Raw genomic sequence first — 18,486 nt, forward strand, 5'->3', positions numbered from 1 at the left:
CCCTATTCCCCTCCAGTGTGGGATGTGAGCCTGGAATGGGAGTTTATTATAGGAGGTACATCAACCATTCCAAACATTAATATCATTTATTTTAGAAAAATCCAATTAGCACATCGAACCTGCAACTTCACAGATGTCAATGCTTAGGATGAAAATAGAGAATTTAATTGGAAGCCAATCTGTGGGAAGTATCGACAGCACAGGTGGCACGTGCATACCTTAAAAATGGCAAATGGGGAAAGTAATTGACAGCCCAGAAACAATGCTGAGAAATCACCTGGAGGAGCCAGACTCGCTGAGTCTCCTTCTCTCCTGAACTAAGGCTTTCTCCGGCTCTGTGCCAGCGGTGCCCTTGGGCCCTACACCCGACCTGCTCACCCAGGTGCCCTGGGGAGGGGGCGGCGGTGACATCTTGTCACAAGGCCATCAGGGGTTTGGATGACTCACTGCTCCACTCAGCTTTCTGGAACTGACCTCAGCGAGTCTGAAGATTTTCTGAGATTGTGTGCAGGGTGCATGCTTGCTTTCACCACAGTCCAAGAGGGTCAAGGCCACTGCCCGCTGACTGCCATCCCATTTCTTGTGTTCACAAATCCATGTGCTTTTAATTATAAATTAACCCAAACCTTGCCACATGGTTGGCAGGGCATAGTCAATGGGCACAAAACAGCAGTGGCAGGGGTTTGAGGCCTGCCCCCACCAAAGACACCCTCCAGGAGGCAGCTGGGGGCTTTCCCACGAGGCTGCCCAACCCGAAGACAGCAGCACGGGGTTAATTAGAAATATTATTCACTAGAGGACGGAAGCACAAAATTTGTATAAGGGGCTCAGCCCTCGCAGCTGCCCCTTTGTCTGGAAGATCATCTGGAAGGACATCCAGAAGGCCATTCAGCTATCCGGCCTAATTAGCATATTATGCTTTTATTATTATAGGTTGGAGGGAAGTGGTCATCAGGTCCACTGAGGCAATACCTAGAGGGATGTTGGTGGACATCAGGCCTGAATGGCCCATCGAGAGGAGTTTCTCAGAGTTGGCTGCTCAGAGCGCTTGAATGCTTCAAGAGAGTTCTCTGGCCCGGCCAGCATGGCTCAGTGCTTGAACATTAACCTATGAACAAGGAGGTCATGGTTCGATTCCCAGTCAGAGCACATACCCAGGGTTTCAGACTCAGGTTTCAAGTTCAATCCCATGGGGGGAAAGAGGAGGCATGCAGGAGGCAGCCGATCAATGATTCTTTCTAATCATTGGTGTTTCTTTCTCTCTCTCCCTCTCCTTTCCTCTCTGAAATCTATCTATCTATATATATATATATATACATACATACATACATACATATACATTTTAACAGAGAGGAAAGGAGAGAGATAGAGAGCTAGAAACGTCGATGAGAGAGAAGCATCGACCAGCTGCCTCTTGCACACCCCCTACTGGGGATGTGCCCGCAACCAAGGTACATGCCCCTGACTGGAATCGAACCCGGGACCTTTCAGTCCACAGACCGACGCTCCACCACTGAGCCAAACCGGTTTCGGCTATTTTTTTTTTTTTTTTTTTTTTTTTAAAGAGAGTTCTCTGCATACACTCCTATAGGAGCTAAATACTCAATGTAAAATGATAAATTCTTTCCTTTCTGCTCAAAGTCAACTTTTATATTGAAAAGAAGAATCTGTTTTATTTCTCAAGGCCTACTGGGATACAATATCTGACACTGAGTGTAAGCACCTTATAATCATCACCTCATTGAATACTCAGGGTGATCCTATATGAATTGTTACTGTCCTGTCCCATTTCCCCCTTTTTTTACAGAGGAGGACATGAAGATTCAGAGAGGTTAACTGACTCAGCCAAGGTCATACAGCCAGCCAGAGGTGGAGGCAGCCTGGCTGTGGACAAGCAGTTAAGAGCATGATTGCTAAGCTATTTCTCACCCCCTTTAATTCAGAATGTTCTGACTCATGGCAAACAGCCTTTACTGAGAACACAGTCTTATAAGGTCATGGAGATTCAGAGAGGAATAAAAGTAGACACAAACAGCCTGGTCTAAGCAGTAACAGGAAGGCCACCTTGGCTGCCTCAGCCTGTGCCTGTGGTTAAAAGATGTTTTTTATTATTTTTATAATTTCTGTGATATTCCTCCAGTGAATACACAAATTGGTGATAATAATGGTTCTCCAAACATTAGCCAGGTCTGTTTATCATAGACTGAACATCAGATGGCTTCTTTCTGGCCCCAAGTTAGAATCTCTTCATGTCTTAACCTTGACCTAGAACCCAAGTTAGCCAATAGCAAGTGGCTTGATTTCGACACTGAACTGACTCCAAAGAGGCCAGAGAACAGTAGAAAGTCCAAGGCTCTGCTATCCGAGGCACTAGGAAAAATTTTCCATGTGCCAGATGCCTTTTTAATCCAGAAACAAAGAACCTTAACATCATTTCAAAGTTCAAAGCCAACATCTTTACAAAGGTACTCTCAGCAGGAAACAAGTCTCCCTCCAATAAAGCATCTAAGGACCCACCAAGAAATGTTTTTGTCACTCAGATGAGAGCAGAAAACTGTTTATAGACCTATTCCCTTTCTTGAATGGATTTATGTCTATAGAGCATCATGGAAGAGCCCATTATGCCAGCGTTTTTATCATCTTAAAAAACTTGGAAGTTGGTGTTTTTTTTTCATCTTTACCCGAGGATATGTTGTGTGTGTTTTTTGTTTGTTTGTTTGTTTTTAGTCCTCACCAGAGGATATTTTTCTATTCATTTTTTAGAGAGAGTGGAAGAGAGAGAAATATCGATGTGAGAGAAAGACATAGATTGATTGCACCAGGGCCTGGGCCAGGGAGCAGCCTGCAACTGAAGTACATGCCCTTGACTAGGAATCAAACCTGGGACCCTTTGGTCTGCAAGCCGATGCTCTATCCACTGAGCAAACTAGCTTGGGCTATGTTGCTTTTTTTCACTGTAGAGAGAGAGAGGGAGAGAAAGAGAGAAACATCAACCCATGGCCTTCCACAACCTAGCTATGTGCTTTGACTAGGAATTGAACCCACAACTATTTTGGTGTAAGGGACGATGCTCCAAGCAACGAAGCGCCCAGCCAGGGAATACTTGGGGAAAAAAAATTTTTTTTTTATCCCATTAGTGAGAATTAATGGGAACCTGCTTTGGCTTGGGAAGGCCGAATGAAGCAGCTGTGAGTGGAAACTAGCTTTTCTTACTCTGCTTAGCTGGGCAGCAGCAAAGAGGGCGAGGCAGCTGAGGGGCTGGAATGAAGGTGGGGAGCTTGGGAGAGGGACAGTGAGGTCACCCATCTTATCACATCTTATCGCTGCTGGCTCAGAGCAAGTGTGCAGCCAATACTGACTGGCTAAATGTCTTCTCTAAGCAGCCAGTCCGCAGGGAGCCCACGGTCATGATGAAATACTGAGACAGCAGGTCATATTGTATGTGAACTGAGCAGCCCTTCCGCGAGCCGCTCAGGACTGACTCTTGCCGCTTCCCAGCAGAGCCCGGGGACGTCAAAGTCCTCGGGCCCAGCTTGTCTTTCTTCCTTGTCCCTGCCCCAGGGGCTCCCAAGCTCCTCCAAGCCTTTTAAGCTGCTCATCCTCTGGACAGGCTATGTTTTGAAGGGTCTGTCTCTGGTAGGAAACATGGTCGTTAATTAATAACGAATCAGCACCCCATTTTACAACGCATCAGACCCCTAGTTAATTGATGGTCAGAGCTGAGGCAGACACCAAGGCCTGAGCCAGAACCTCAGCCAGGAGTGAAAAGGAAAGGGAGAATCTGAGGCGAAGCCAGCCAGCGCTGGAATACAGAAGTGCAGGGAAGTGTGCCCTGTTGGTCATATGGTGTGATCTCGGGGAGCCTTTGGGGTCCCGTGCACGCTTCCACCTTGTTAAAACCCTGCTGCCCCTTTCCTGGGAGGTGCCCTCTGTGTGCTATTTAAAGAACCTTCAACACCCAACTAGGGTAAGTGTGAAAAATTACTACATTATTTTCAAGTTACAGAACCTTACTTTACACAAAGCCATGTCCCTCAGCCTTCTGCTCTTGCAAAAGAATTAATAAGTGATGTAAGATCATTTAATAACGTCTAGCTCAAAGGTCACCGCCTCCATGCTGGCTTCCCTGATACCTCTTTGATGAGCCCCCCACTCATTCGAACATGCAATTTTATGTTTCCATTCCAAAAGTAAGGTGAGTAGAAGTAGAAAGACTGAGAGATGGCTGACTCAGGTGCCCAGATACCTAGGTCCTTAATGAAGGCTGTTCTCAGAAAAAGCCCCCTCTTTAGTGCTCAAAATCTTTGCCCAGACCCAGGGCAGACTTCCCCGGAGCAGGGCCTCAACGACTGCTGTCAACCAAGGAAAGGAATGCCAGTCCATTGGCTTCTCTGGGCATTTCCTCGAGGTCCAGAAGCAGAGCTCTGCCCACAGGGGCAGCGGGGATAGCTGAGCCCAAAGTGACCAGAAAGGAAATTCCTTCCGAGGCCTGGGCTGCTCTGCCCCGAGAACCCCCAAAGATGCCAAGGGCAGTTCTGAATAAGGCGGCGCATACTCTCAGAGATGTGCCTCCTGCTCAGCCAGTCCAAATGCCTCTCAGCTCCCCCACAACCTTCTCTAGCTGAGGACGGGGCTCTGGGCCTCCTTCGCGAAGAAAGCCTCTGGCCTGGCCTCTGGTTTCTGCCTCTCCCATCTGTGTCCAGCGCCTCTGCAAAGCCTCACCCTCCAGGTGCTCAGCAATGATTTTTGGGGGGAGGGGGGGCAAGGATGTGATGAAGGAGTAAAGGAAGGAATCTGTGCCATTTTAGAGGGGTGCTGGTGGTGACCTCAGAGTCAGCGCTGACCCTCTGCTGGGTTGGCATTGGCTCGTGGAGAGGAGAAAGGACCCCTTCCTGGGAGGTGGGCTGTCTGGTTCAATAGTGGCTGTTGAGATCAGTGGTGACCCCAGTGTCCCCAGTGGAGTCAGCAGGTGGCAGAGCCAGCCGTGGGCGGGTAGATTTGGTCTCCTCTGCTTAGTCTCCAGGCTGTTTTGCCACTGGGGTAGGTTTCCTGGGCTGCCCCTGCCTGGGCCAGTGCCAGAGGCAAACATGTGTCTCCTTCCACCTCTGGCTGCCGTGGTCACCTCGTCTCTCCTGGGGGGAGCCCCTCTAACGGTGGGTTTTCAAGACAATTTGGACTCCAGTGAGGAGTCAAGGGAAGTAGTTATTGTCTGCTTTCAAGGACCGGAAAGTGTAAGACACCCATAGAGACACTGGTTTCTACGACTTAAGGCCAAACTATGCTGGGGCAGCTGGAGATGTGGTGGGAGAGAAGAGGAAAGGGAAAATCTGGGCAGAAAGTGGAGAAGGGAGAAGGGAAGGGCGACCAAGGGGACAGGGGGATTCCACCAGTGGTCTGGCTACATCAACAGAAGCACTTTTCCAAAAGCTAACATGAGTTGGTCATCATCAGAACAGGGCAGAACTGGCCGAAGGGTGGGAACCACAGCCCGGGTCTGTTTAGCCAAGTGACTGTGAGCATCCCAGTCTTTACATCAAGACAGAAAAGAGGAGCCTAACCCACACATCCAAGAAAGCCGGGTCCCCCGACATGGAGTCGCACCAGGCTTTGGCTTGATGCCAGACAGGTGCACCATCCGGAAGGTTCAGAGGGGGGACCTTGAGCGGCAGGGGCAATGTAGCAGGCTGGCCTTGCAGGGAGCTGTCACCTCATGGCTCCCCTCTTCACACCGCAAGAGCCAAGTTCCACAGGTGTGCTTCCGGACCCTGGGACCGGAGCCAGGAGCTCGTAGCAATCAGGGTTTGTTTGTCACTTCGCAGTTTCCTGGCGGCAGGTTTATCATTAGGGCTGGCGGCATGGGTGGTGGCCTGCGCCGTTGCACAGGGCCCATCACTTAAGGCTCTGATGCTGCCATTCTTAATAATTTTAACATTCTCAATTCTTGAAATTCGGAATAACGTTTGAACAAGGGGCCCCACATATTCCCTTTGCTCGGGGCGCTGCAAAATTTGTAGCCAGTCCTGTTTATTGTCGCCCTTGCCCCCACAGCTGACACAGGAGAGGAGCCGGAGGGAGACACGGCCCCAGTTCAAAGACGGTGAAACTGGGTCCTGGCTGGAAGCATGGAGCATGAAGCCGAGAGGAGACGGGACCTGGGGAGGGAGGTCTGGGCTGTTCTCTCTCGGAGCTGCCTCTCAGTGAGCCGGCGTAGATGGTCTCCCCTCCTTCACCCGCCTGCCCTGTCCTGGCTACAACCTCCATGCCATCTCTTATTTCATCGCATTTCATTTTAAAAATACCGAAACTGTTTACTCACCTGCCAGTGAGGAGCTCCTGGGGCTGGCTTCCCTGACGGCTCTTCCTGCTCTGTCCTCTGTCCTGCCCGTTGGCCTGTCCCCAGCAGGATCCACACGCCCTCCGCTCTGTCGCGGAGAGCCTACAGACAGACACTTTGTTCTCTCCTGCAGAAGGCTCCCAGGGAAGCATTTCTGACCTTCAGACCTGCCTCGGCCCAGAGCTGGCCCCATGCCCGTGACAATCACTTCCTGGCTGGGTGTTTACCTTCCCGGGCCCCATGGGCCCAGCTAGGGTGGTGGCCGCATACCTGACCCAGAGGCTGTGCAGGAGGGAAGGCATCACCCTTGCTGGAGGCTGGCGGCAGCTGGTACTGTGCCCTGGTGCAAGGTAACTCCGATGGTTCCTTGGATCACCTGATCACCCCGCCCCTTGGCCTTGGCCAGGCAGACACACAGCTCTTGAATCTGAGGTTTGGGAAAGAGCTTGGGGTCCTCTAGGGTTCCTTTCGCTTCCTGCACGTGGCCATCATGCCTCAGCTTGATCACTTCCAGGAATGGGACACTCTGCTTTGGGAGGGAACTTGCTCCATTATTATTATTGTTTTCTAAAATCTACCTTCTATTCAGTGACAAGTACTGGGCTTAGTATTTTATAAAGTCGCTTCATGTAATCCTTTTGTAATCTCTATGAGAAGAGAATTATGCCCGTTTTAAAAATGCAGAAACAGAGGCTCAGAAGTTGATGATCTTGCCAAAGCCACACAGCTAGTAAGTGGGGGGTTCAAAATTCAAACTCAGCCCAATTGGTACCAAAATCTAGGCTCTTCACCACTATCGTCATTTGCCAAGTTTAATGGCACAGGATATCCATTTTTATGTTAAACTCAAATCAGCCGCTGTATTAGCGACTGATTGCTGGCAACAAATTAACACAAACACCGTGGCTCAAAAAACACACATTTGTTTCTTACAGTTCCTTTGATCGGGATCTGGCACAGCTAGCTGGGTTCTCTGCTCAGGGTCCCTCACAGGCCAAAGTCAAGGTGCTGGGAGGGCTGGGGCCAAGTCTGAGCCCCACTGGGGAAGGATCTCCTTCCGTACAAGGTTGTTGGCAACATTCAGTTCCTTGTGTGCCATAGTACTTAGCTCCTCACTGACTGTTGGCCCAAGGCTGACACAGAGGCCTCTCCACTATGACAGCCTGTCACTGAGGTGAGCAACAGAGAGAGTCCAGGAAGACAGAAACCCACTGTCCTTTGTAATCTTCTCACAGAAGTTACATCCCATCATGTTTGCTGTATTCTACTCATTGGGAGTGAGTCATCAAGTATAGCCACACTCAGAGGTAGAGGAATACACACAGATGTGAACACCAGGAGGTAGGATTGCTGAGGTCCATCTTTGAAAACTGTCCATCATAGCCACCTGATTGCCATAAAACAATGGTTTCAGTTTTGCCTCTGAAAGCCACATAGAGTTAATCTTTCATGTACCCATCCATTCATTAATTCATCCATTCATTGATCCATTCATCTGTCTACCCTCCCACCCATCCATCCATTCATTAATCCATCCATCCATCCATTCATCCATCCATCCATCCATCCAACAAACATTTGAGCAGGACACTACAAGCCAGACCCCACATTAGGCTCAGAAGATACCATTCACTCTCCCTGCCACCAAAGGCTTCCAGTTGAATCTTCACATGTGAAAGTTTGAGGTGGTGTCCACTGAATACTGTTCTTCAGGGGCATAAGTTCTCTTCCTTCCAACCAGTCTTCAAATGTCACACTCCTGAAATTCCTTTCCTCCTGCTCACTCCCCTGTCTTGGTCTTATTTTTTAAAACAGCAGTTGCCAACCTTTTGGACTTCATGGACCACCAGTGTCCATGGACCACTGGTTGGTGACCACTACAAAATCTTATTTTAAGCACCCCCTAAGTGCAAGAACTAATGGTAGCTGGTGTGTGCATGCATGTGTGTGCATTGTTTGTAGAGTTAGATCTGATTTGGGAGTTTGATTTTTCTCCCTTTCTCATTCGTAATTTTCCTGTCTCTCCTTGGCTCCCAAGGAAAGCAGGACCACAGCTTTTTGGAGACAAGCATCTTGCCATGTGCAAACAGGACCAGTTCAGAGTTGTGCCTGCATTTCCCTCACCCCAGCCTCACCCTCCTGTGGATCCCGCCTGCACAGGGCCTGGGCTGGGTGAGTGAACTCTGAGAAGAAGGTGACAAGGTCTGTGGAGTTTGGCTCTTAAGGTGTGCAGAGGGATGTCTTTGAGACTTGGTATTATAAGCCTTCATATGGGAGACTATTCATTTCATGCATTTGTTGAGCACCTGGTAGGTGTAGATATTGTGCTAGGCCCTGAGGATACCACTGGGAGCACCTTGAAAGTGAATCTCATTTCTTTTTTTCTCCTCCACTCCATCTCTGCTTCAGAACAGGCCCCCCTCAACTCTACCTGGATAATTGCAATGTCCTTTAAATGGGCTCCTGGATTCATTCTCTCCCACTCAATATGCCATGTGATCATGCTGACACAGTCCTGAACCTGTCACTTTCTTCTCAAAAACATCTTATGTAACCTCTGTTAACAGTTTCCTGAGTATTCTAGAAATGTTCTCTCTACATACTCTCTCTCACCCTCCTGGCACCCCCACACCTACATCCTTTTGTTTTATTTAGGCAGAACCACAGCATGTATGTACTATTCTGTATCTATTGTCTCGGTACTTTTCCAATTCAGCACACCTTAAGTCCTTCCCTCTTCTTAATGATGGTCTGTTGTTCTGCTATAGGAATATTCTGGGGTGAGACTGGGTGCCGTAGACTGAGTGTTAGTGTTCTCTCAGAATTTATATGTTGAGACCTAACTCCCAAGGTGATGTATTAGGAAGTGGGGCCTGTGGGAGGTGATTAGGGCATAAAGGTGGACTCCTCATGAACAGGTTAGTGCCTTCTAAGGGAGACCCCAGAGATCTCCCTTGCCTTTCCACTAGAGGGAAGACAGCCACCTGCATACAGGGAAGCAGGCTCTCACCAGATACTGAATCTGCCAGTGCTTTGATCTTGGACTTCACAGCCCCCGGAACTGTGAGAAATAAATTTCTGTTGTTTATAAGCCCCCCAGTCTGAGGTATTTTGTTACAGCAGTCTGAATGGACACGACATGAGAAACCATTTCAAGAGCTGAGATGCCCTTGACCAGAAGCTTTTGTGATGTTTTCTGAGTGATATGTTTTGATAGATTATTAATGGACTTAATAATCATAAACCAGCTATTTTAAGGTGATTGTTACAATTGCACATTGGCGTGAATTGAATGGTCAAGTGTATTAAGTTTAATTCATTGTAAGAGACTAGTAGCCCTGCTCATGAATCCGTGCGCCATTAGCTCGCCAGTAGCTTGTTGTCCTGCCCTCCTGTAGCTCCCCCCACCACTCCCTCATAGCTTTCTGCCCTACCCCCTCCTGTAGCTCTCCGCCACCTGCTTGTAGCTGCCCCACCTTCCTGCTGATTTGTGATCCGATCGTTACACGGTCAGTCATGTTTCACATTTGCACATTACATCTTTATTATATAAGATTTAAAAAAACATTTTCTACTAACTTTCAGTATAAAGTTTGCTGTTAGGAGTGAGAAGAGAAATATAAATGTTTAAAATGTTTTAAAAATTGCATTTTTACTTTTAAAAATGCATTTTAAATATATAATGATAAGGGACCAGGCCTGATCAAGAAAAATAACTGAGCAGAAGCCAGAATAGTTGCCATAACATCTATTGACAACCTTTGGGTCAGCCTATATTCTAAGAACTTTACATTAATTAACTTGTTTAACCATCACTACAGTCTTATGATGAAGAAACCAGACATAGAGAGGTTATGGTTTCTTCATAACAGGGTCATGGTCACATGAAATTTGAGAGATAAAAAGGTCACACCACCCCTGCGAGATAATTCCCCTTAGAGGATGAGCTTTGTCCACAGAAATTATAAAACATTTAAGGAAGACCAATATGAAGAATATAAACAATTATGCATTATTTTTTAATAGATTCTAACAAGTTATATAGCATTTGAGGGAATCCAATTGAAGAAAAGCATCCCTCAAAAAATGGGAAAATAGAAACAATGGAGAAATATAAAAAGAGACTTAAAAAATAAGTATATTTAAGGTGTTTAGAAAGATAAAGGGGTAAAAATCTGTAAAAACAAAAATAGAAAGTCATTTTTTTTTTTTTTTTTTTTTAGAATTTAAAACCATTTTTTTAAGAGCAGTTTTAGGTTCACAGCCAAATTTAGGGGAAAGTACAGCAATTTCCCATATACTCCCTGTCCCCACATATGTATAGCCTCCCCTTACTAATATTTCTTTTTAAAAAAATATATTTTATTGATTTTTTACAGAGAGTAAGGGAGAGAGATAGAGAGCTAGAAACGTCGATGAAAGAGAAACATTGACCAGCTGCCTCCTGCACACCCCCTACCGGGTGTGTGCCCTCAACCAATGTACATGCCCTTGACCGGAATCGAACCTGAGACCTTTCAGTCCGCAGACCGACGCTCTACCACTGAGCCAAACCGGCTTCGGCACCCTTACTAATATTTCCACCAGAGCAGTACACCTGTAATATTAAAAGAGTAATATGCTAATTAGACCAGATATCCTTTAGGCCATCATTTTGGACGAAGCTGGGGCCAGAGGGAAGCCCGGGTCCTGGGTGCCAGAGGAAAACCGGTACCAGCAGCAGGGGTAAGGAAGGCCTACTCTTGCACAAATTTCATGCATCGGGCCTCTAGTTTGTTATAATTTATGAACGTACATTGATACATCATTATCACCCAAATCCATAGTTTACATTAGGGTTCAGTCAGTGTTGTATGTTTGTACATATGTATTTTCACTGCCCTAAAAATTGTCTATATTTCTCCTATTCACCCTCCCATCTCAACCCATAGGAATCAATGATTTTTCACTCACTTTGCAGGATGTCATAGAGTTGGAATCATGCAGTGTGCAGCCTTAGCAGTTGGTGTCTTTCACTTTGTAATATGTTTTTAAGGTTTCTCCATGTCTTTCCATAGCTTAATAGCTCATTGCTTTTTAATGCTGAGGAAATTAGTTTTTTTAAAAAAGTTAAATTCAAAGAGGACTAAGTAGAAATTGTCGAAACAAAAAACCCATAACATTGCATTAGAAAAAAATAAAAACATACCTCTTAGGTAGACACAACTCTAGATTTTGTGATTTGGGAGATATATCAGGTAAAACACCCAGAATGAAGCACCAGGAGGCAAAGAGATGGGAAACATGAAAAATAAGTCAAAAGACATCTGAAGAACAAATCAAGAAAACCAAGTATACATTGAAGATGCTGTTCTAAAGGAGAGAGGGAAGAAGAGGCAATGTTTAAGCATTAATGACTGAGAAATTTTCACAATTGAAGAAAGACATGTCCTCTGAATTTGGAAAAGCATTCTGAGTCCACAAGGTAAATAAAAATGAATTCAAACCTGACCAACCCATAGTGAGACTGCAGAACATCAAAGGTAAGGAAAATAATAAAGGTAAGCGAGAAAACAGATTACTATCAAAGTAATGATGATCCTGGCCAGCCAGCACTGTCCTGGTTCCTTGCTTCCTCACACTCAAACTTTGCACCCACTACATGCTACTGCCTCTGCTTCTGTAAATTTTACTTTTCTTCTGCTTCTGTAAATTTTACTAGCTCAAATCATAAGCCTTCATCCAGGAAGTCTTCCTGACTACCCCTGTTCTTACCACTTCTCCTTGCTCTTAATCACTGTCACCATTACAGTCTACCCCTGACTCCTGGGTGAGACTGGCTTCTATTCCTTGGATGTTTGTCTTTCCCCCACACACAAATAATAAACACGGGAAGTTCTGGGACCTCATCCAATATCTTTCCTCCTTCCAAGTTAGTATGGTATTGGCTACATGTATGTGTTCGGTGAAAAAAAAAATATATATATATTAATATGTTTTTATTAATTTTAGAGAGAGAGGAAAGAAAAGGGAGAGACAGAAACATCGCTTGGCTGCCTCCCGCATGCTTCCTTCTGGTTATCGAGCCTGAAACATGGACATGTTCCCTGATGGGGAATTAAACCGGTTACCTTCTGGTCAACCAAGTGAGCCATGCCAGCCAGAGCTCAGTGAACATTTTTTAACACAATATATTTATCCTTTGGAGTAAAAAATAAGTTAAATTTTCATGCTGAGTCAAGCTCAGTTTTATAAGCTCTTTGGGTCTTTTTGAAAGCCCTTTTGATGATTTGGCCAGGATAAAGTGAGTAGCCACTCTTAGTTCACATATTGTTACTTATCATCATTTTAAAAATAATGTATTTTTTCCCCTGGCTGGTGTGGCTCAGTAGTTGTGTATTGACCTATGAACCAGGAGGTCACAATTTGAGTCCTGGTCATGGCACATGCCTTGGTTGTGAGCTCAATCCCCAGGAGGGAGCATGCAGGAGGTAATTGATCAATGATTCTCTTTCATCATTTTTAAAAAAAATATTTTTTATTGATTTTGTACAGAGAGGAAGGGAGAGAGATAGAGAGTTAGAAACATCGATGAGAGTCATCGATCAGCTGCCTCTTGCACATCCCCTGCTGGGGATATGCCCACAACCAAGGTACATGCCCTTGACCGGAATCGAACCCGGGACCCTTCAGTCCCCAAGCCGACGCTCTATCCATTGAGCCAAACCGGTCCCGGTCTCTTTCATCATTGATGTTTATATATCTCTCTCTCTTCCTTCCTCTCTGAAATCAATAAAAACTTATTTTTTAAATGTCTTTTTAAACTAATAATTAAATCATATGTGTCTGAAGAGTACTGAAAATAAATAAATATCATTTGTAATTCTACAAGTTAAAATTGACTACTAATAGTATTTATTTATTCATTCTATGTTCATTGGATATTTGCTGAGTATCTATTTTGTCACCGGCACTGTGCTAAGTTTCGGGGGATGCAGCAATGCATACATGGTATAATTTTTGTTTATTTTTAATATAGATTTCTGAGTCTATAATATGCAGATTTACAAAAGTAGGATTCTAGTTCATATGCTATCTTGTACCCCAACATTATCTTTAAAACATGGTTTTAATTAATCAGCTGCCTAATACTCCATTTTATGGATGTGTTATGATTTCCTTAATGAGTCACCGCCCAACACTTACCTTGCTTTTAAAATACCCCTTCTATGGCCCATTGAACTAGTTGGAACACAGCCAGAATGTAACAGCATCAACTTCAAGGTGATTCCTAGACCTCCAGGGGGTGTGAGTCAGAGCTGGGGTCTGGGTTTACTAAGGTGTTCACATGGACTGGCTTTTTTTTCTTTTCTTTCTTTTCTTTTCAGAGAGGAACAGAGAGTCAGAAATATTGATCTGCTGCCTCTTGCACACCCCTACTGGGAATGTGCCTGCAACCAAGTTACATGCCCTTGCCTGGAATCGAACCCGGGACCTTTCAGTCCACAGGTCAACGCTCTATCCACTGAGCCAAGCAGGTTTTGGCATGGACTGGCTTTTGCATGGGACTTTCAAACATAAATTCTAAGGCTAGACCATAAACCTTTCTCTGCAAACTGATGAGAGGGTTAGACCAGAGCAGGAACAAGGGGCCCCAGAACTGGCCATCCAGGGGAAACTCTGACCTGGGGGGCAGCCAAGGAGAGATGAACTTGGGTCTGAGCCACAGGGACCACCTCGAGCTGAAGATAATCATGGGGCAACTATGGCCAGTGCAGAGAAGGGAAATAAGTTAGGGAGGCCTCCCTCATCCCTCAGATCTAGACTAAGCCAACAAGTGCACTTTGAAGTGAATGGACTGCCTTCAGGTTTTTCCAGCTCCTGAGGCCTCACCCACACTGGCAGTGGGCTGGATGAGCTGGGTTATATTTTCTGACAGTGTGCCAGCTCCTGACTCGTCTGCCTGAGAATGAACTTGGGGCCCATGGATGGTGCGGTTTAGACATGTTGTAATGGGTTCAGAAGAAAAGGGCTTGTTGCCATGGCAGTCCTTATCGAGAGCTGATGCTGGGTGAAGAGATTTAGACAGGTTATCTGAAGTCTCACACTGTCAGCCCGGCCTGGAAAGGCAGCCTCATCTATTCGTTCACTCAATTGATGAGTATGGATAGAGCACTGATGATTATCTGAAACGCCATTGGTACTGGGTTATAGACAGGTGAGTCATATAGTCTGCTCCAGGCAACTTGGTCTACTGTGATGTATTTGTTCCCATTTTTTCAGCAGAGGAAACTGAGGTCTCAAGAGATCAAGAAGGCTGCCCTGCTCAACTGGCTGCCCCAGACAGAACCCAAAGATAGAGTTGCATCCTGAGTGGCTCCAGGTCCTCCTGCACGTCCAGACCCTCCCAGGCCCTGAAGGTCTGTTCTCCCATATGCACACACTTTGCTCGCTGCATCCGTTTAAGAGGCAAGCCTGACTCAGGTGGCCTGCGGCTCACCTTGATTCAGCGTGACTTGTAGATAAGTCCTTCCCCGGATGATGAGAGGCAGTGCCCTCCAGGGCTGGGCCTGTACACCGACACTGCCTGGGGCCTCCCTCAGGTGTTTATAGGCACAGGCTGTGAGACTCATGGTTAAGCCAGAGGAACACAGGAGCTGTGCTGACCTTCTCAACGCTGGTTCCCGCTGTCTCTTCTCAGCACTCTGACATCCAATCCAGGCCCCGGGATCCCACCTGGAGCGCTCCCTGAGGTAAGGCTTCTCTTGGAATTGACCCACCTGTTTCTTTGTTGATCTCCTCTACCAGGTAATTAGGGGGTGATGGTGCCATACTTGGGAATGCCTCAGACAGTGGCCATTTTTTTTTTAAGTGTACTAGCTCATGGCACCTCAACCCCCGATATAGTGCTCACTCTGTTTGGGGGGTATCCAGGGGAGATGTTGGATGGGAAATGTGGGAGAAGGCTCAGATCAGCCAGTTCAGGAAAACTCCTCATTCTGCCCCCAAGTTATTGCTGGTCTGAGCTTCCAGAAGGCTACTCAGGCTCCAGTCCTGGCGTGGGAGTCGGGAGAGCTCTTCTCAGCTGTGTTGAGCCCATGGAAATGGGGTTTTTGGGGTGGGGGAGAGCGCTTTGGGCTTGCTGCCACACACATGTGCTTTGCTGGAACTGATGGCAGACCACATGCAGACCCCTGTCTGCTCTTTGGAGAGATGCTGGTATTTCAATGTGGTAGTCAACAGGACAACATTCCATCCAAAACTGGCCCCAAGAACAAGGGCCATTCCTCTGGGGAAAGCTGCAAAGTGCGCCTTTCTTGCTCCCAGAAGCACTGGCTGTTACTTGTGGCGGGCTTCTGAAGGGCAGGGACCAGGCACCAGGTGTGTGTACCTGTTTCCAGGCACATGGAAGGTGTCCCGTACAGATTTGAGTCGAAACGATGCCTCCTGAAGTGGGTGAGGGAAGCCAGCAGCCAACGTGCTCCCAACAGGAGAGAGAGAGGAGGTGGGCAGGGGCCCTCCACCGCTCGCCTGCGGTTAAGAAGCGTTCAGACCTCAGGGTCCCAGCTGTGGGTCTGTGGCGGGAGGAGAATCCAGTGGTTAGGGGCGTGCGTTCTGAAATAAGGCAGATCCAGGCTCAAATCCGCCCACCTTCACCGACATAAGGAAGTCATCCACCGCCTCCCTGACTCACTTCTCGGTTTCCCCATATCTGAGATGGGAGCAAGAGAGCCGGCCTTGTAGGCAGAGAAGTAAGATGCTTTGCTCCAGGTGTGGCACCCACAAGACTACAAGCCATGCCAGCTGCTGGTAGCCTTGGGTGGGACCACCTGGAATCGTCACTACTCAATCACTTTTGACCTACCACATGACAGTTTTTCTTGGTGCAAACTGACTTTATCGTCTCTCTGGTTGTCTTTGTGCTGCCGTTTGGGACTGGGTTGTGTTGGGGCCCCTGCTCAGCCTCCCCTAAGGAGTCAGGGCCTAACTCCGTGCCTGTTCTGGAGATGAAGGGGCCTATGCAACCATCTTCTTCAGCCCCTTTCTTGCCAGGTGGGGAGCTGGACCTCCAAGAGGAAGGTTCTTGCCCAAAGATACACAACTTGCTGGACATGAACCTAGGCCCAGAATCTGATTCCTAATTCAGTTTTCTTTCCACTGCCGTAGTCTGAAGCTGCTGCCACATTTGGAGCTAGGGCTGGGGCCAAGTGGGCCAGCTAGCTACCTGCATGCGGTGCTAAGGCATCGTGTGACAAGGGGCAGCGGGATGGCACCTTTCAGAACTGCCCTGAGAGGCAAGCTGTGTGGGTCAGAAGAGTCTGTAGTCCCAGCTCTGACACTGAAGGGCTGGGTAAGCTCAGTTTCCTCATCTGTACAATGGGCAATGAGAGCATCAACTTCGTGGGGTTGTTGTGGGGATGAAATGAGTACATATTTGTGAATCATATTGTAAAATAATGTAATTTGTAAATATAACTTACGAAAAAAACTTTTCTAATATTATAGAGCACTTAAAGAGTGCCCAGCATTTGGTAAGGGCCACTTTTGTGTTTGCTATTATTATTCTGAAGACATTCGGGGATTGGTATTGCTGGTGTGTGTGTGAGTTTGGGCTGGTGCTGAGTTACTGCGAACAGAGAAGAGCTCTCTAGAATGGACCCCAAGATCCCCCTTTCCTCTACCCCATCCCCTCTTGCATCAGCTGTGGCTCTAAATATTTAAGAGGCAAATACTTTTTATATTAACAGCCTGTGGGGACTGGGGTTAGTGTGTCTTACTCATAAAGCATCCCAAGTTGCTAAACAATGTAGGGCACAAAATAAAAGCACGTGAGTCTTTGCTATATGAGTGAATTCATTTGTTCACACCCTAAAGGATTTGAGTCTAAAGGAGGAATCTGGAAAACAATCAGAGTTGCTCTGGAAATCAATTCAGAATACTTTAAACTCGGCATTCTTTTTTTCTTTTTAATAAATTCTTATTGATTTCAGAGAGAAAGGAAGAGGGAGAGAAAGAAACATCAATGATGAGAGAGAATCATTGATTGGCTGCTTCCTGCACGTCCCCTACTAGGGATCGAGCCTGCAACCCAGGCATGTGCCCCTGACTGGAATCGAACCTGGGACCCTTCAGTCTGCAGGCCGATGCTCTATCCACTGAGCTAAACTGGCCAGAGCCAGCATTCTTAAATCCTCCCTAATTTGTCCTCCAAATCGTATGAATTGCTGTTTTCTATCTCTAAGAGCCAGGCTCCCCTCTCCATTATCACAACTCTACTCCATGCTTTTATTTTATCTCACCTGGAAAATTGCAACAGACTCACCTTCTGCCCTTGTCCCCAGAAGCTAAAAGAAGGACTAGCTTAAAAGTAAATTAGATCAGATCCCTCTCCTGTCCAAACACATCAGAACTCTTCCCTTTGCCTCCAGGTCAAACCCAAGCCCAGTGGTCAATAAACTCATACAAAGATGCTCAGCATCACTAATCATCAGGGAAATGCAAATCACCACCACAGTGAGACAGCACTGCACACCCACGCTGATGGCCATCATCAAAAGGACACAATCTGCAGGGTTGAGGAGGATGTGGAGAGACTGGAGAGTGGTCGACAAACTCATTAGTCAACAGAGCCAAATATCAACAGTACAATGATTGAGATTTCTTTTGAGAGCCAAATTTTTAAACTTAAACATCTTCTAACGCCACTTCTTCAAAATAGACTCGCCCAGGCCGTGGTATTTTGTGGAAGAGCCACATTCAAGGGGCCAAAGGGCCGCATGTGGCTCGTGAGCCGCAGTTTGCCGACCACGGGACTGGTGCGCTCATATATTGCTGGTGAACCGTAAACCACTGCAGCTGCAGCTCCTCAAACGGATTACCACATGGCCCAGCAATTCCACTCGTAGGTGAATACCCAAGAGTTAAATAAATCCTGATCAGTTTTCTAAAAAACACTATTAATGCTGAATCTTCTCCCCATTTTCATTTCGGTTTTGAATCCTATTTGATTCTTTCCCATCTATATTTCATAACAAAGTTTCTGGCTACCAGGCATGTATTCTTGGACTACAATTTCCACGTGGAGATTTTATCACAACGCCTTCATTCTCTCCCCCTCCCCTGGTTTAGGCAGACACACATTTTTACCTTGTGTAGTATTTGCCCTTATTAGT

General features: G+C 46.6%; 1 protein-coding gene across 3 annotated transcripts in view; it reads right to left on the reverse strand.

Annotated features, from left to right (window-relative positions):
- The window catches only part of NGEF (neuronal guanine nucleotide exchange factor), a 91,350-nt gene extending 84,814 nt beyond the window's left edge, over positions 1–6,536 (reverse strand). For 2 of the 3 annotated variants that reach the window (XM_045575257.1, XM_036420617.2), the window contains exon 1: positions 6,317–6,448. Coding sequence is in view for 1 of the 3 variants with exons in the window: in XM_045575256.1 (XP_045431212.1) it covers positions 6,317–6,527 (211 nt within the window). In the remaining 2 variants the exon portion in view is untranslated. Of the gene's footprint in view, positions 1–6,316 lie in introns of all 3 variants that reach the window. The other variant, XM_045575256.1, reaches the window with a different exon arrangement.
- Between the last annotated feature and the right edge of the window lie 11,950 nt (positions 6,537–18,486).

The sequence above is a fragment of the Pipistrellus kuhlii genome, unplaced genomic scaffold, assembly GCF_014108245.1.
Source record: "Pipistrellus kuhlii isolate mPipKuh1 unplaced genomic scaffold, mPipKuh1.p scaffold_m20_p_7, whole genome shotgun sequence".
NCBI lineage: Eukaryota > Metazoa > Chordata > Mammalia > Chiroptera > Vespertilionidae > Pipistrellus > Pipistrellus kuhlii.